The sequence below is a fragment of the Myxine glutinosa genome, chromosome 7 (genome assembly GCF_964187855.1).
Source record: "Myxine glutinosa chromosome 7, kmMyxGlut1.1, whole genome shotgun sequence".
NCBI lineage: Eukaryota > Metazoa > Chordata > Myxini > Myxiniformes > Myxinidae > Myxine > Myxine glutinosa.
In genome coordinates this window covers 56,216,053-56,235,835 of record NC_136267.1, presented here as the reverse complement: position 1 = coordinate 56,235,835, position 19,783 = coordinate 56,216,053, and the positions used below count along the sequence as shown (strand labels likewise).

At 44.2% G+C, this 19,783-nt stretch overlaps 1 protein-coding gene across 3 annotated transcripts in view; it reads left to right on the top strand.

The window, feature by feature from the left end:
• Positions 1-19,783, top strand: part of LOC137431273 (uncharacterized) — a 354,360-nt gene that overhangs the window by 259,127 nt on the left and 75,450 nt on the right. For all 3 annotated transcript variants that reach the window (XM_078781777.1, XM_078781775.1, XM_078781776.1), the window contains exon 15: positions 18,122-18,178. In XM_078781777.1, the coding sequence (XP_078637903.1) occupies positions 18,122-18,178 (57 nt within the window). The remainder of the gene's footprint in view (positions 1-18,121; positions 18,179-19,783) is intronic.

Here is a 19,783-nt window from a genome sequence, read left to right as displayed (position 1 = left end):
CATTTCCACGCAGCTGTAAGTGTCACATATGAGTTCTGTTCGGTTTTAGATACAACCAGCTGTATTTTTACAGCAAACATTCTCGTCTCCCATACCTTGGCACTTGCAGAACTTGCAACAATGCAGGTCACTCTTTCGACATGCACATCTCTCTGTCGCACATTTCAAGCAAGTACAGTGCACAGCATATTCCTCGGTAATGGGTCTGATGGCCTTATCTGGATGGAGAAGTTCATCTTCCTCTTCAAATCCGTATAGGAGAGGATTCAACTCAGTCGTATTTGCAGAGAGAATTGATGTCATCACATATGTAGCATAATATGCCCTTAGAATATGGGCCTTTATGGCATGGCTTGTAGGTGGCAACTTCTCGAGTGGGGTTTTGCTGTGGTGATAATTATGATCCCTGAGTTCATCCATTGTTGTGCAGGTAGTTCCATTCTTTAGGACTTTCACTAGATATGATTCTGCTCTCAACTTCATCGTCAGATGGTCCATTTTGGCTACAACCAAATCCTTGAAGGTAGTCTACTGGGTTTGCTTTAAGGGCTGCTTGCTTTGTGCCAACCTTGCTGGTGTAATCACACCCAGTGAGCGTATGCACAGTGGGAAGGACTTTGCATAGGTCAGGCCCTTTATCTGACGCAAGAGAATGTATTGGAATATATTTGGTAGAGTTTCCACTGCCAGCTTTCAACCACAGTTCATAAAGGCCCTTTTCATGCAGTACATCCCAGTAAAAGAGCAACAGCACAAATACATCAGTGTCTGGGGATAACACCACTAGTCGTTGTATTCCGTGCTCCACAGCATGTAAGGCGTGGGGTATAATTCGTGTATCTGCTTCCTCTATATCAATGCAGAGTTCTGGAATGTCCCTGCAATAGCCATCACAACAGGAAAGACATGGGACTTCGACAGATTCACTTGAAAAGCCACTCACAAATACTTTCAGGCTTGAAGGGGTCTCTCGCGCGTGCTTTATGGCTGTCTGGTACAGTAAAATCTCAAGATTATGCTTGTTCCTGTTAGCTGGCCAGAACCGCTCCATCTGAACTGGTAAAGGTGTATCTTCACTGACTGCATTCAGTTCAATCGGAGAGATGGTTTCTCGTCGCTTTCTTTCCGAGTTTTTGATTGAAATGTCAAAGTATGAATCAAAGATATAATCTATTCGATCAGCTCCCTTTGCAGATCTCTGTATGTAGTCTACAATGCCTCCACTAAATTCACCGAAGTTAGTAAATTCTTTGGCAGTCATCTTCCTTACATTAGCCATGACATCCGCTATATACCCAACCTGCATGTCTTTTGAATCATCCAGAACATCAATTGAATGTTTCTTTGCAATCTCATTAATCAGGTCACTTTTGGTGCTCTTTGACATAAGACCCTGGCTGTCAAAAAGCGAAGAAGATGACGTCGTCATATTCTAGAAGGTCTGTCATGGATCTCCCTCAGGCACGGGCAATTTCAATGACACGCTGCCTATGTTTATCTTCCCTCTGTGTTTGTGACTTTCCTGAAGCCTCTTGTCCTTTTGGGAGTGCGCGGATACTCTTGAAAGTTTTCAGATTTGTTCTGTGAATGATCCGAAATATTTGAGCCGACTGTTCAACAAACCGTTCTTTACGTAGTTTCTCATAGGCTGCGGTCCCAATTGCTTTTACCTGAAGCAGCTGATTCCAGATTTCGTCAGTCATTACTTCCTGTGTCATTATATTGTGAAGTATTTGCTGTGTGGCATCTTTCCTGAAAGGATTCTCCTTGTTTTCAATAACAGTTAGAATTGCTTGGACGTTTCTTTCCCCGGTTTCAGTCTCATATTTACTGAAGGAGTTGTTTACATCTTGCTGGTACTGGGTTGTAACTCCACTTAGTTCTCTGAAAAGATTACTAATTGCCAGCATCTCATGGTAGATTATGTCCCACATTGCAACGTATTTCTTCTTCTTTGTGCTGCCTATTATCCCCGAGGTGCCTTTCTTGGACCTATTTATCGTTTGCTCCAGCGCCATGTCTGCTCCAGTTGCTCTAAAAGTCCCAGGTGTCCTCTTTATGGCAAATTTGCCCTCTTGGAATGCTATGTGGATCTCAGGTGCTGTTTGTGGGAGTTTGCGCATGTCCTCAAGATAGAGGGAACCCCACCTGATGTAGTTGGTTGAGTCAAAAGCCATGAAAATTGGAAGCAATGCTTGCACAGTCTGAAGATGTAAATCCCAATTTCCTTCCCTGTCACTTCTGATGAGGTTTTCCAAATGAGTCGCAAGTGTGATTAATGTGTCCCAATATTTGAAGGTTTCACTGCATTTTCCTGCTTCGTTTCTGAAGTCATCAAAAGCACAAAGTAGCTGCTGAGTTGACGTTTTTGATCCTTCCAGAATGCTCACATTCTCATCAAATGACTTGTTAGCAACTGCTGCTTTGAATGCCACTACATTTTCTAGGTGCTCACTGTATTTTGTTGCATTGCCTTCCTGTTCAAAGAATTCCTTCCATTGCAGCCGACATAATGCTTCTTTTAGGAGCTGCACCCCCTTGAGTGACCTTGAGTAGTTTCTGGCTTCTAGTACCGAGTCAAAATGGTTCATCGTTGTCAGAAATAGCAAGAAGTCATTTCCTCTGGGTCTTCTGCTGATATGTATAGTAATAATCTAAAAGAGGTTTTCAAAACGATCACCAACCTGTATGGTATGAATAATGTACACTTAGACGATGGAAAAACTGGAATTTCTGACATGTCTGAAATAGCACCATTTATCAAAGTTGATGTTTACGTTACAAAAGGGTTAATTCTTATACAATGCATATCATGTGATAGAGATATGTCTTGGCAACCTCTAACAGCCAGCAAACATTCTCAAGTCGTACAGGCAGCCTGTAACTCACATTTTTCTTCCGGTGGGTCAGATTTTAAGCAACCCCCCGATTTCCATGACCTTTTGACCTCTGGACAGCAAATTTGCATAATAATCAGATAATTACATATTGTCACATGTAGAGTGAATAAAAACAAATATTTTGAATGGTAGTTTGCAGTTATATCATGTCTGGTTGTGGCGTTATAAGCATTTTAGTTTCCCCTACCCCAAATTTTTGGTCTCCTCATGAACGCAAAAGCTTGATATTGTGACGTCATTTTCTCAAATCCAACCAGGCTCCCAGATGTCCACCCTCACTTTTTTGATGTCCCACATGGTCTACTTCAATAATATGAAGAGAAACCTAGGGCACATAAAAGTCACACAGAAACCACCCCAGCCCATGGACTATAGTCATAGTGATGGGGAATGGTGTCCGATGTGGAGGGATGGTCGTTTTACCATCCCTTCCATGGGGGCACATGAGCTATAGATTATGGGGATGGCAGTGAAAACTAGCCGAGGGCGGGCTAGGATATTGTTAGGGATTTAGAAATGACAGTAGGGACAAGATTTAAGTAGAGACTTTTGTACAGGTAGAGGGGACGTAGTCAGATTAGGTGGATGTTAATGACGAGGGAAGTGCTTAGTGTAAGGGAAGACGGGAAAGCACGAGTATTAGAGGGAAGTAGTTAGTTAGATGATGCTGTGTGTGTGTAGAAGTGTATAAGTGGTGTATTGAGGATGAATGGAATTGTGTTGAGTGGATGGACTTGCATGGTGTGCAAGTGGGGAATATTTGGTGTGGAATGCTTGGTGGGAGTAAATGGTGTGTGGAATTTGTGGTGTGGAGTGAATGGGGGAAGATGTACCCCTTCTCGAATACCTGGGGAGGGTAGTTTAAAGTTAGGTAGAGGGTTTAGGTAAATTATTGGATATTGACATCTGTGGTGCAGGAAGTAGCAGTGAAGTGCTTGGATGGGTGCGTGAGTCTGTGGAAATGGCTGGGCATGTGGGCTTAATTCGTGAGTATAGTTATTGGGGCACGCCGCCACTGGTAGTCTGTCGGCCAGGTGAGGCCTCAGGTAGGCTCTGGGAGCCAGTTAGAGTCAGAGTAGTGTTCAGTGGGGCCCGAGGATCCGAGGAGAGGACCCGGGTAGCCCAATGCCAGAGAGGGCATCAGAGGGGTGAGAGAGCCAGGAGGGGCCTTCCCCGATTTAGGGTAGTTGTAAGGAGCATGGTAAGCTCGGGTGGCGACTTCAGTGGCAGAGGTGCGCAGGTAGTTGGACCTGCTAGTGGAGCCACACGACCCAGCCCCGAAATTGTGCGAAGGCACAGTCGTGAAAAATTGGGGAGTGAGACCCAAAATTGGAAGGCACCACAGGATGGTCAATGGGAATTGGTTTTTAGAACCACATAGTTTAAAGATGCCAATTGAATTGGCATGACCCCGGGTTAGTATAACTGAGTTAATGTTATTAGAGTAGAGATAGGATGAGAAATCTCTTCGCACCATCCACATCCACTCACCAAGGAGACGGAACTCCACGCCAGGTTTTGCAGATGATTTGAGTGGTTGAGACGCATCTCGACGGGATTTGACATTGTGTTTATTCCATCTCTTCCTTCTTGGGAGGGATTGGATGACGAATTCGGAGTAGAGGGGGGACAGAAGAGACAAAACGTAGAGACGGAATTTGTAAAGTGTAAATACAGGGAAGGGGAAGGGCAAGGGTAGGGTAGGCTGACATGGGGGGTTACGAACGGTTAGGGACGAGCTTTCTCCGCTCGCTCTCCCACGCCCCTCATGTTGCATTGCCTTGTGTTTGTGTGTACCTTTGCACCCTTCCCTCCGCTAACTCTGCTTTGTCTTTCCTCCCCACCCATGGACCCATGTTTTTTTGTTGAGGGGAGTGTGCAGGAACACTGAGCTGTGCTGCGGCACATTGCTACACTTGTGCGGTACACCTGCTACCTGTTGCTGCACCAATGCACCTTATGGACCACACGTTCTGTGGCCTGGCACTTTTGCTGGAGCAGACCATTGCTGCAAGCGTTATCTTGCCCTGCGGACCACTGGTTTTAAGTGGCGTCAAAGTCACGCAGATGGACCATGAGATGGCCCTGCAAATAAAAACGGACACGGTTTGTGCATTTTTATTCCGGTGTGTCAGGACAGAAGATCTCCAAGTTTTATTACGGCACACCGAAGACGAAGCTGGAAGACGCAAGACGCAGCAGCCCAGCAGCAGCCAAGCAGCAAATGTGCCATTTAAATATGACTGTGCATTTATGATGATTGTGCATTTTTGTGCAAAAAATTTTTGTGGTGTATTGGTGCAGTGCATTGTGTTTCTTTCCCACAAAAGAACAGGTCCTGGGTTATAGAGATGTAAATAATTAGATTAGTCTTGTAAATAACATGCTCCCCACCGGCTTTATGTATAGTTTGAGAATTCTTTCCGCAATTCGGTTAGCTGTGGGTGTGAGTCTGTTAGTTAGTACACAACGCAGTCGGCGGGACATATCTAGTGTTGTAAAACTGTCACACACAGGGTGTTAGATTAAATGTAGAGGGGAACCACATCTAAGTGTCACACGGAATTTAAAAAGTAGTCCTGACCCTTGCTCAAAACCGGTCGTTCTCACATGTGTGGGTTTGGCTCGAGGACGAGCCTGGCGAAGGAGGGGGACAGTGATACGGTTTTGAGATTTGTAAATATGACATCATTAAAGGTTAAAGGTTTGCCCCCCATAGTTAGTCCACAAGCAACACGTAGGCCCACTTAGAGTATTAGTTATGTCATAGTATGTGTAAGAGTAGGCCATTTCCCTTGTAATATCTGCGTTGTGTAAAGAAATGAGCTTGGGTTCCTTTCATTTTGTGGCCACCCTCCACCAATGGGCAAACTCGATCCCGCGCCCCATATTGGCTGATCCCTCCGTGTGTTTCGCTGCCCTTTGTTCGCTCGAAACTAGCCCAGTAACACGAGGTAGGCCGAAGAAGAGGGAGGAGCGCGGGGGTCGAGGAGGGGCAGCGTCAAGCAGCACGTCAGTGGCGATGACGGTAAGGGCCACCAGCGAACCAGGGCTCTGAGGGCATGGCGTGATAGGGCGTGGTAATAGTCAGGTTCACTATGTTAACAAATATAATTTCGTTCAAAATTTTGGTAGATGAGCAAAACTATACATTTCTGGAATACTCAGAGCATGAGGAATCCAAAAATTAATGTTTGCTTTTGCATAGACACCTTTGCGAAAATGACACTCAGGACAGTGATGAAGAGTGATGAAGAGTTCACTATGTTAACAAATATAATTATGTTCAAAATTTTGGGAGATTCGCAAACCTGTACATTTTTGGAATCATCAGAGCATGGAGAATCCGAAAATCAATGTTGGCATTTGCACAGACACCTGCATGGCCGCCATTTTGGATTTTCAAAATGGCCACCATAAAATACATATTTTGCGCTATCTCGGCTTCTAGTCAACCTAGAAACTTAAATATGCTAATCCTATGTTTTCTGGGTTAAGGAATCCAATAAAGGCCTCAAAATAGTGCTCAGGATTATAGAAAAGCAACAAACAAAGGCAATTGAAAACCATTGTCTTTATATTTGTGATATAACTGTATTACATAATACATGATATTGCAAGTCCTTTGAAGTTATAGGTATGGGTATATAAAGCAAGAAAGCAGCCTTGTTAGTATCAGATTGAACTATAACTCCGATACACAGGATCTACTAGATCTACACCGTTCAGGAATATGCTTTTACAGATCTTCATCACTGTCCTGAGGGTCATTTTCGCAAAGGTGTCTATGCAAATGCAAACATTAATTTTTGGATTCCTCATGCTCTGAGTATTCCAGAAATGTATAGTTTTGCTAATCTACCAAAATTTTGAACGAAAAAACATAGTGAACCTGACTATAAGAGGCGTCTAGCAAGTGCTAGAAGGTTCGCTGAGCAGGGCTATATAAGCCTTCGCACAAAGCCATTGAACAGGACTCGTTGGAAAAGAACCTATGCAAAAGGACTCGGAGCACTCGTATGAAGGACTGGAAGGAATTGCGCTGCATTGCGAGAGAACTTATGCCCGAGGACTTGGGAATTGAAGAGCGCATTGTGAGCGCCTATTGAACTATTATGTACGCAGCCACGCGAGTGATTAACCGCCAGAGCCCAGCCCTACCGTTCGCCCCGTAATTATCCCGTGTGCGCCAACGACACGCGGAGAGCTCCTGCCGTCTTGATTCATCTACTTCGCGGTGCCAGCTGGGGACCGGAGGGAGATTTGCCCGAACCCCATCCCTGGACGTGCTGACCTGTTCATCTGCAAACCCCGTGTGAGTGTGTCTGAGTGTGAACGGGCCCGTTTGTCTTGGGAATAAGTTAAGACTGTGATTAAGGCTGCCCTGTGTCTTCTTCTGCTGATCATTGTACATCGTGTAAATAAATCTTGTTAATTCCTTTTCTTCTGAATTCGACCGCTTTTGTGATTTCCATCATTGGATAAGAGTGGCACGATTAAGAAACGCTTGGATCGGGGTCTAGTCATTGATAACGGCTCGGGTCACGGGTTCGCTACCGCTCGGCGTATCCACCAACACCCGTTATTCGTGCGTGGCTTATTTCCTCCTTTCTGGGCAGCGCGAGTAATTAGGTATTAGTGATTAGTCCTACGACCCTATTTCACGCTGTCCGGGAAGGACGTCATAGGTCCCGGGTCCCGTCGGCTAGTCAAAGACAAGGGGACTAATCCCCCCTTGGTAAGGGGAAAAGGCCGGCGCAGAGATCCGCAACAATATATATACACACACACACACACAAGACACACACAATAAATAAACTCGGAAACTAAAAACGTTGGCACTTTTTGTTTGTTTGTTTGTTACTTCCAATATATACACCACAGGTCAAAAACTCGATAACCGGAACGACAACAAAAAACTATAGTTTTGGAGCACTGTTTCAGTGTTTTGCCTTTAAATCCAACTTCAATCAAGTCCAAAAAATTCCCATCCGGCAATGGCAAAAGAGAAGGTCTCCATAAAGCCCAGGAGAACAGACAGTCACATGTTGAAAGAGATCGGCACACAAAGTCAACCCCTCAGCGTATTATAAATTATAGATTGCTGTGCAATAATGGATGTTTACGTCATGTCCATGTCATAATTATAAGGTGTTTCAGAATTGAGTGACAGAACTTCTTGTGGAGGATTGTTGAGAAAGTAGATGGGAGGGTTGTCCAGTCGGTCTTTTCGGAGAGAGAGATTTGTCAGGATTGAAAGATGATGTCAGGATTGAAAGATGATGATTACGTCATGTCCATGTCATAATTATATGGTGTAAAGAATGGCTCTTGAACCATTGCATAATTTGCAATCAGTGTTGAATATCACATGGCATCTGGGATTTTTTTTGTTCTTTGTATACAAAGTTTGCCTTCTGAACAAACTCCCTCACTCTCTTCAATCCCACTCCTCCCTCCAGGTCTTTAAAACAGCTGTTCACCACCATCTCTTATCTTCCCCCATCCAAAACCTTGATCTTTTCTACCCCCGCTAATTTCACCCCAAATCCACTTTTTTGAAATACCAACTTCTTTCCTGGAAGCCTTGGTGTCCTTGTGTTTTATACTTCTCCCACCCCACCCTCCCCACGCCTCCTCCCCCCCAAGCCCTCTCCCTCCCACACATCTCCCGATGTCCCTGCTCTCAAATGTTGTGTTTGTGTGCTTCCCATTCTCTCCCCATCTTGTCTACCGCTCCCTCTTTTTATATATTTTGTTTGTCTGTTTGATTTGTTTGTGTGATAAATGTTGGCTCTTTCACGAGCCTCGATTCTGCATACAACAAAAATATTTAAAAAGTCCATACTCGTGGAAAAGCTGGAACACAGTATGAATCAGGACTCAACAGAAAAAAGGAACAGTGGAGAGAGGGAAGAAACATCAACAGCAGGGTTGAAGGACAAAATAGAGGGAGACTTGGACAATTAATGGGTGTGGGGAGGAATGAGGGGTAGAAGAGGATGCATGGGGTAGACAATATGGGTACAGAAGTAAACACTCAGGAATGAAAAACTGGAATTTTGTAAGGCGGTGGGCTTAGCTTGAGGTTTTTTGGGGGGGAGAAAAGATCATGGTTTTTGATGGAGGATTTCCATTATTTTTTTGGGATACAAGATCGAGGCTCGTGAAAGAGCTCACATTAATCACACAAAAAGTGAAACCGATACAAACCAACACATAAAACACAAAATAGGGGTTGCGGTAGACAAGATGGGGAGAGAGGGCAAAGGACAGAAACACATTTGAGAGCAGGGACATCGAGAGAACTGTGGGAGGGAGAGGGCTTAGGGGGAGGTGGGAGAGGTATAAAACATATGGACACTGCAAGGACTTCCAGGAAAGAAGTTGGAATTTCGAAAAAATGTGTCTGGGATGAATTAGCGGGGGTAGAAAAGATCAAGGTTTTGGATGGGGGAAGATAAGAGATGGTGGTGAACAGCTGTTTTAAAGACCTGGAGGGAGGACTGGGATTGAAGGGAGTGGGGAAGTTTGTTCCAGAGGCGGGAAAAAAGGGGAATAAAAGAGTGAAGGTGAGCAGAGAGCCGAGATTTTGGCAGTTTAACCATAAGAGGGTTGCTGGCAGATCTTGTGCGACCTCGCGGAATATTTGGGGGACAGAGCACAGAGAGAGCTGGGGGAGCTAGGCCGGAGAGGAGTCGGTAGAAGACAGAAAGACCACCAACCTGCCTGTGGTGAGTGAGTGAAAGGCCCTCGGAGTTAGCTTCATCGCAGGAGATTCCAATGATTCTGAAAGCTTTGGTTTCAACAGCGTGAAGTCGAGCTAGGTGTGTGGCAGGAGCACTGGCCCAGAGGGTGGAACATTAATCCATTGAGCTGCGGATGAAAGCCTTGTATGTGGTGAGGAGCTCAGGTGTGCCAAGGAAGGACTTCGCACGACGGAGGATGCCCAGTCGGCGACTGGCTTTGGAGGCCAGCTTGGAAATGTGGTTTTCCCAAGAAAGATCATGGCAGATAGTGAGACCCAAAAGCTTGAGTGACGGAACTTCTTGGAGAGGATTGTTGAGAAAGTAGATGGGAGGGTTTTCCAGTCCGTCTTTTCGGAGAGACAGTAAGAGTGTGAGATTTGTCAGGATTGAAAGACATGTTCCACTTGTTTGACCAGTCTGTGATTTTGTCTAGGTCTGCAGAGAGTGAGGAGGCTGCAGACTGCCGATCTGAGGGATGAGGAATGGAGCGGCAGAGAGTGGAGTCATCAGCAAAGAGATAGGGAGGATTTTCAAGAGAGTCAGAGAGATCATTGATGAAGACCAGAAAAAGCACAGGACCCAGAACACTACCTTGGGGAACTCCAGCCGGAACAAGAAGGGGCGATGAGAAAATCCATTCGCGGCCACACGTTGACTCCGACCAGAGAGGAAGTCCGCAAGCCAAGCGTGGAGATTTCCATGGATACCATAGGAGGAGAGTTTGGTAAGCAGAGCTGGGTGCCAGACCATATATGTCAAGGGAGACAGCTCTCATTTCCTGTTTGGCATTTAGGACCTCCATCCATTGTTGAGACATCCGAAGCAACATGTCCAGAGTAGAATGACCTGGTCTGAATCCAAATTGATGATCGGAGATCAAGCCATTGGTGAAGAGGAAGGATTTGACATCTGAAGCAATGATGGATTCAATGACTTTGCTGATAATTGGGAGCAGGCTGATTGGTCTGTTTTTGCAAGGATCTGTTTTTGCACCTTTTTTGTGTAAAGCGGTAATGTTTGCTGATTTCCAAGATGCTGGCAGATGACCTTGAGCAAACGAGAGGGTGAAAATAACAGAGAGAGGGTGAGATAGAGCGGCAGAGCAGGATTTTAGGACCCGTGGGCTGATGCCGTCTGGTCCAGTTGCAGAATCAGAGTCGAGGTTTGACAAAAACGTATCCACCTTGTCAGGAGAGAAGGACGCAGAGTCCAGGAGCAGTTGCGTTCGACTGGGTAAGGTGGGAACAGAGAGAGATGGGTTTGGGACACAAGATTTTGAGGCAAACACAGAGTTGAGGCATTCTGCTTTGACACGTGCGGTGTCAACTGTGTAGCCATTTGAGGTGAGGGAGGGGATGGAGGGGGAACAAACACCAGAAACGGATTTGACCAGACGCCACCAGGATTTGGAGGAAGGAGACAGGTTTGAGAGTTCATTCTTGAGTGTGGATAGTGCTTCCTGGCACTCCTGAGGGTAGACACACACTTGTTCCGAGCTTGGTCGAAGGAACTGAGATTGCTTCAGTTGGATTTGCGTTCCAAGAGGCAAAGGCAAGTTGTTTCAGGGCAACTGCCTCACCACAAGATTCAGTGTACCATGGACAGGAGGAAGGGTAAGACAACTGAAGACGAGATGGGATAAATCTGTGCATGAGAGAGAGCAGTTTGCTTTGGAAGAATTCCCAGGAAGAATTGATGTCAGAGGCAGAGTAGAGATGGGAGAACAGTCCAGATGATTGATGGCTGCTTGCAGACCGTGCCAGTCAGCCTGAGTGAAATGCCAGACTCGTCGGCGCTGAGGAGGCTCTCTGAGAATGGCCAGAGAGATGTCCACTTTAACAAGCACATGATCAGAAGAACCGATTGGAGCAGAGGAAGAGCAGCAGATATTTGCAGGGAAGTTTGTCATAACCAAGTCGAGAAGAGGAGATACTCCATTGACTGAGATCTGGGTCGGGAAATTGACAGATTGTGTCAGTCCCAATGAGTAATAATAATAATAAAGGAGTCTTATATAGCCCCATCAAGCAGAGTAAACTACCCTCATGGCGCTTTACATTATCATGCGAACGCACACACACCGCACACACACACACACACACACACACACAAACATACACACACACAGACACACCTTCACTCTTGCCATATTCCTCTCCCTCCCCATTCAAAACCCACAGATGTGTACTCCCCCTCCTCCTCCCCTCCCTCCCCCGCACATGTACACAGACATACTCTCGATCTCTGTCCCACCTCAAACCAAAGGGAAAACAGGACTTAGACTTTGAAAGACTTGTGAAACAGATAGGTTTTGAGGGAGGTTTTAAAGGCGGGAAGAGAGTCAACATGTCGAAACAGAGGAAGGCAAGTCATTCCAGAGCAGAGGTGCAGCAAACGAAAGGAATTTCTCGCCAAACGACTTGGTGCTGGTGCGCGGCGGCTCTAACGTCAGAGTCGTCGCTTGAACGAAGCCGTCGCCGAGGTTCATAGAGAGTGAGCAAATCGGAGAGATAGTGAGGTCCCGTTCCACACAATGATTTTTAACATAGTGTGCAAATTTTGTATTGCACACGAGCAGAGACAGGCAGCCAGTGTAAAGATTCAAGAAGCGGAGTAACATGGTCAGACTTTCTTCGCCTTACAGACAAGACGGGCGGCAGAGTTTTGAACCTTTTGTAACTTATCCAAGAGAAACTGAGGGCAGCCAGCATACAAAGAATTACAATAGTCTAGCCTTGAGAGGATAAGGGCACAGACCAGAGTTAGAGCAGCTTGAGGAGTAAGAAAGTGGCGAATGGATGCGATCTTTCGCAGCTGAAAGTATGCTGATTTGCAAGTTTGAAGTACTTGCTTGGAAAATGTAATGTTACAGTCGAAAACCACACCAAGGTTCTTGGCCAACGAAACAATGTTTACATCGGTTTCACCAACATGAATAGTGGTAGGAAGTGAACATTGTAGAGGACATCTGTGCGATCTTACAATCATAGACTCTGTTTTAGCATCGTTCAGCTGAAGTTTGTTTTGGGTCATCCACGCCTTCACGTCGGCAATACAGCCTTCCAACACTTAACAGTGGGCACGATTTGTTGAATCGTGCTTCCTTTGTACAGCTGATTGTCATCCGCAAAGGCGTGGTGATCAACTGAATGTCTGGCAACAAGATCAAATAGAGGCTGAGTGTACAAAAGAAAGAGGATAGGTCCCAGGATTGAGCCCTGGGGAACGCCAAAGGAAAGCAGAGAAGGGGCTGATTTCTGGCCATTGACAACAACTGTTTGCACTCTATCAGTAAGATAGGACATCAGCCAAGAAAGTGGAGTACCAGTTATACCAAATGTGATTTCAAGACGATGAATTAAGACACTATGGTCAATCATGTCAAAGGCGGCAGACAAGTCCAAAAGAGCAAGAATGGAAACCTTACCACAGTCAAGAGAGGTAAGAAGATCATTGGTTATTCTTAGGAGAGTGGTCTCGGTGCTATGGCCTGGTCTATATGCTGACTGGCGAGAATTGAAAAGATTATTTGAAACTAGATGGTCATTCATCTGTGATAGCACAATTCTTTCTGTGATCTTTGACAGGAAAGACAGGTTGGAGATAGGACGGTAATTTTTCATGTCGTTAAGGTCAAGGGTGGGCTTTTTAAGAAGTGGTTTAACAAGAGCTTGTTTAAAGAGAAACGGAAATGAACCCGTAGTCAGAGAATCATTGATAACTGCAGTAATAAATGGGAGGAGGTTGTCCAAACACTCAATGAACAAATCCTGACAAGTAGTCCTCCTGTAAGTAGTCCTGACAAGCGAACCGAAATTACCTCTTTTATTCAAGATAATGATATTGACGTGCTTTTTCTGACTGAAACTTGGCTCCGACCCAGTGGCGACGAAGCGAGGTGTGCTGATCATCTCACCCCACCTGGATACACCCTGCAGTCATTTCCTCGCTCCTCCAGGGGTGGGGGCGTGGCTGTTATTTACAGAGACAACTTCTCTCCCTTTGTCTCCTTCACCATGACTTTTTCGTTCGACCATTCATCCTACGAGTTAGCCCATGTCGCCTTCACTCTGTCAGAAAACACTTCATTTCTTCTGCCTCTACCGACCTCCACCTAACCGGAAAAACAAGCTTACTGACTCTATGTTCGTGACCCAGCTTCCTAATGTGCTCGACCACTGCAATACTCTTCCTGGTTTCGTCTTGATTCTTGGAGATTTCAACGTCCACTACGACCAACCACAACATCCTCTCACTTCAAAGATCATTGACCTCTTTTCTACTTTTAGTCTGTCTCAGTCTGTCTCCCAACCTACACACGTTAAAGGACACATCCTGGATTGGTTAGTGCACAGATGCGATGATCAGTTGGTGCAGTCCACGTCAGTGACTTGTGCTATCACCTCGGACCACTTCTGTGTCACCAGCCACCTGAGTATTGCTGTTCCTCGTCTTCAGCCCGCCTTCATCACTGCCCGCAACATTCGTGCCATCGACCGTTCCGCCTTTAAAGAGGACCTTCACACCCGTCTCTCTGGCCGTTCCTATGTCACTGCAGAAGACCTCGACTGTTGCCTCTGCACAGCGTTGGACTGTCATGCTCCAGCGACACGGCGCGCCGTTCCCAGACGCAGGAGTACTCCGTGGTTCAGCGCAGTCAGCGATGAAGTCAGGGCTGCCAAAAAGGAACGACGACGTGCCGAGAGACAGTGGCTGAAGACTGGCCTCACAGTCCATAAACAGTTGTATAACATAGCTAAAAGACTCGACCTAAAAATCATTCTGAAAGCAAAAACGTCATATATTTCTGATCGGATTACTAGGAGCTCCTCCTGCAAGCAACTGTTCAGCATTACCAACCGTCTGTTTGCCACCAAAAATAAATCCGTTCTTCCCACTGTGTTTCCTCAAAACGAACTACCCCAACGCTTCCTGCATTTCTTTCACAATAAAATTCAGTCAATAAGAAACAATCTTGACAAGCAGTCACTCCTTTCCTTCGATGATGCTGAACACTGCTTTCACGGACGACCTCTTCGTTCCTTTACTCCTGTTACTGAGGAAATTGTCAAATGTACAATCCTCAAGTCAAACACAAAACATGTGATCTTGACCCCCTTCCCACCATGTGATCTTGAGTCACAGAAGTCCTTTGCGGAGGTGCCATGACTGGTCAGAGAGGAACCCACACCCAGCCAGCTGGCATGATGACAGTTGAAGTCACCACATATGAGGAAGAAGAGAGAGTTGGGATGAGTTGATAGAAGTTGGTCCATGTTGTCAGACAGCGACATGTAAATGGAGTCATCACTGTTTGGAGGACGGTACAGAACACATATGAACAAAAGGTGGGAGCGGAGAGGAAGCCGTAGCCAGAGGTACTCCTGGGGGTGGGGTGGAGAGAGGACAGTGCAAAAAGAGTGATGAAGAGAGTTTTTGATAAAGATGAAGATGATGATTTTGATAAAGATGATCTGAGATGGCCAACAGCTGTCTTGAAAATCTTGAGGGAAACTTGAGATAGAAGAGAATGTGGAAGTTGGTTCCACAGGCAGGAAAAAAAAGAGGAACGAATGAGTGGAGGTTCGCAGTGATTCTGGATTTTGTGGTTTCGCCAGAAAGGGGTTGCTGGTGGATGGCATGCTCTCTGCAGAAACCTGTGGAGGACAAAGCATGGTCAGATCAGAGGGTGCAAGGCCAGAAGTGATGTAGTAGAAGACGTGGAGACCACCGACCTGCCTGCGATGGGAAAGTGATGGGCCCACAACTCAGTTTCATTGCCAGAGATTCCAATAATTTTGAAAGCATTGTTTTTCCATTTCCAAATTGGCTAACCCCCCGCTCTAGCAGGGAAAATGGCCTTAAAATGCCTGTTGTTGTTGTTGTTGCATTGTTTTCCACTGTGTCGAGCTGCTTTCTGTTTTGTTTGTTTCTGTTTTCTATTACAAGGCCAAGCCTCCCAGGTCAACCACTTTTTTCAAATTCTAAAATCCTCAATTTTCATCCGATTGACTTGAAATTTGAATGGGATTTTCATATCAGCTAATTGAATTCAACCACGGACAATTTTCTTAGGTCAACATAGGTCACAAGGTCAACAGGTCAAAGGTCAACCACTTTTTTCCAAAGTTCTAAAATCCTCAATTTCCTTCCGATGGACTTGAAATTTGAATCGGATTTTCACATCAGCTAACTGAATTCAACCACCAACTATATTTGAGATCAGCATCGGCAAAAAGGTCAACATAGGCCAAAGTTCAACAACCATTTCAAATTTCTAAAATCCTCAATTTTCATCCGATTGACTTGGAATTTGAATGGGATTTTCATATCAGCGAACTGAATTCAACCACCAACTATTTTTGAGATTAACATAGGCCAAAAGGTCAACATAGGCTGAATTTCTAAAATTGTAAATTTTCATCCGATTAACTTAAACTTTGAAGGCGATTTGCATATCAGGTCATTGAATTCAACCAGTAATTATTTTTCACGTCAAAAGGATGTTCTATTGAGTGCCATTGTACTTTGTTCTGTTTTGCCAAGTGTCACTCTATGAGTGAGTTTTCATCTGTCTGTCTGTCTGTTTGTTTGTCCGCACAGAATAAACATGATTTTCTCTGCAGCCTTTGGTCCGATTGACATGACATTTTCACCATCGGTGCACCTCCTGCAGAATTTTTTAATGATACTTATGACGTCATAGGCACGTGGTGCGCATGCCATCTTGGAAAAACTGAAAAACATTGCACCTCCATAAATCCGAAAGCACTGCACATCAAAAATTGAGGCATGGCTCATTGTAAAGAACTCTCCACGGGGAATAGCATATGATAATGTTAATGATGATGTTAATGTTAATGATGATGTCATGGGTGCCTGCCTCCATTATGATGTCATAATTCCACAAGTCCAAAACTTCATCGATCCAGATGAAATTTATTGCACATCATCTGTGGATAAATTGGTGGAGAAAAAAAAATGATGACGTCATCGGTCACGTGGTTCGGCCGCCATGTTTGTTTTAACGCAAAAGCCTTAAAATCACAAAAAACATGTCCTGGCGAGGGTCTGCAATCTGATTCCTTTCTTGTTCTTTCTGTTTGTACATCAGTCTACAGGTCACAATTTTCAACTGATCTTGACGAAACTTCACCAAATGGTAGAGTTGGTCATAAGCAAGAAGCTTATTGTGTTTGGATTCAAAAGGTCAATAGGTCAACATAGATCAAAGGTCACCAACTTTGTCGGATTTCTAAAATCCTCAATTTTCATCCGATTGACTTGTAATTTGAAGAGTTTTGCATATCTGGTCACTGAATTCAACCACCAATTATATTTTATGCCAACATAGGCCGAATTTCTAAAATCCTCAAATTTCATCCGATTGACTTGAAATTTGAAGAGGATTTGCATACCAGGTCACTGAATTCAACCACCAAGTATTTTTGAGGTCAACATAGGCCAAAAGGTCAACATAGGCCAAGTTACTAAAATCCTCAATTTTCATCCAATTAACTTGGAATTTGAAGAGGATTTGAATATCTGGTCACTAAATTCAACCACCAAGTATTTTTGAGCTCAACATCGGCCAAAAGGTCAACATCGGCAAATTTTTAAAATCCTTCATGTTCATCTGATTGACTTGAAATGTTAAGAGGATTTGCATGCCAGGTCACTGAATTCAACCACCAATTATTTTTGAGGTCATCATCGGCCAACAACTTATTTTAGGGATTTCACAAGTATCATGCTATACAACAACAACAGGCATTTTAAGGCCATTTTCCCTGCTAGAGCTGGGGTTAGCCAAGTATCATGCTGTGCACGACATATTTCATGTTTGTTTGTTTGTCCGCACAGAATAAATATGATTTTCTCTGAAACTGTTGGTCCGATTGACAGGAAATTTTCACCATAAGTGCACGTCCTCCTGCAGGAATTTTTTATTATAATTATGACGTCAAAGGTCACGTGGTACGGGCGCCATATTGGAAAAACGTTGCACCTCTATATCTTCGTAAGTGCTGCATATAAATAATTGAGACATGGTTCATTGTAAAGAACTCTCCATGGGGGATAACATCTGTTATTGATGATGTCATAGGCACCTCCATTATGACGTCATAATTTGACAAGTACAAAACTTCATCCGATCAAGATGAAAATTGTTGAGCGTCAGCTCGGGTTAAATTGGTGGAGGAAAAAAAATAGTGTTGATGTCACCGGTCACGTGGTTCGGCCGCCATATTTGTTTAAACACAAACGCCTTTAAAAAACATGTCCTGGCGAGGGTCTGCAATCTCTGATTGCTCTTTGTTGTTATATTTTTGCAATGCTTCCATTTTCAGAGTGGAGATAGTTTTACAATAATGTAATATTGCAGACACCACCGAATATATTGAACACTTTCGTAGCATGAATTTCATTAAATTTTAATCAATTTACTTGATTATTTCTCATTCCTCCCAGCATGACCATGGGGACCCAATTGGAAGACAAAGTATCATGGAATTATTGGAAAACCTGGTAAGCCATGAGTTGTATATTTTTCTTTTATTGCATGACATGCAAGTATTTTTAAGTTTTACAAGAAAAAGAATGCTTTCTTGTCGCAACTTCTTTGGAACCTTTGGACATTTTCATACATGTGAAGCACAAAGACAATCATAATATAATCATAATATAAAAAAGCACAAAGGCAATAGAAGTCATTTCTGCCTTCATTAGTGATTGAATCTGCCTTTGCCTTAAATAACTGCATGTACTTAAAATCACTTGCAAATTTAAAGCTTGATGATTTAGCCTCTAACATCTGACATTCATTTCGCCCCATCTGAACTCCTTCCATCATCTGATCTTTAGCCCCATCTGAATAATGCCATCTAACATTTAGCCCCATCTGAACTCCTTACTCATGTTGTGGGTCATCTTTACTCTTTTTGTACTCATGCTCAACTCCCATATATGTTTCTCCATATTATGTGGGGGGGGGGGGGGGGGGGGGTCCATAGCTAGATTGTGGTAACAATAGCATGGACCGTGTGACCACGTAGGTTAGATTCCTTATATCAGGGAAATTGCCAGCATAAGTCATCTTGTAAAACGTGCACTGAGGAGGATGTGAGTGTTAACCTTAAGACACCTTAAGTACAGAGTGAGTTTGTTGTGTGAAACCTGTTTTCGAGTGAGGCCAGGTGAGGACTTCAGCACAAAGTATTACGGATTCGTCACTTCCACCTTTGTTGTTATTATATACTTGTAGGATTTTTCGTTTCAGGTAATATTGTTGTTAAAATTTTTGTGTGAAATGGAGATGACTTCAATAAAAGGTAAAAATAAATGTTTGTGAAGGAAAAAGCGGCAAAGAGATCAGAAGAAGGGAGATGGATATGGGCAGAGAGAGGAGGAGAGAGCTGTGAGTCATGTCGAGGCTGTGAGCGGACTTGTTTTTATATGTTGGTCGCAAATGAGTTGAGGTTTCCCAAGAAAGGGATTGTTTGCGACATCGTCATATATTGCGAGTGCAATTAAACCTGCGTCTCTGGTTTTATCTCCAAGTGTGAGTCATCGTTGGAGAAATCGAAGGCCTCCATTACGGGTATATATGCCATTTTGTCCTTGAAGAAGATGAGGTTGTCCGCTTGGTGCATCTTGTTTTGCCGTTGGGATTTCCATATCGACCTCATCATGTTGATTGCCATTGGTTTACCTATTGGCTCAATTCCCATGTCAACCTCTCACCTCGTAACTCCTCATCCACAGTCAATACCTGCCTATTGATTTGCCAATACCTGTCTGTTGATTTGCCGTTCTGCCCGACCTCGATTTTCAACCAGCGTGGAGATCCGTGCACGAACTTTGGGGAATGTTACATCCCCCTCATGTTTGGCGTATCGTGAGTTCATTGCTTTGATAGTATTGGGGAATGATGATACCATCATATGTATTGTTCATTTGATGCAAGTGACATTTGCAGTGTACTTTCTTTAATAGTGTTATTGTTGTGTATGTGAGAGTTGTTAATACAATTACTTGTTTTGTTCTACAATTGCATTGGTGTGGTTTTACCATGGTTTATTAGAAAACGCAAAATAACAAATCTTTCTGCCGTGTTCCTGCTCCAGACTCTGA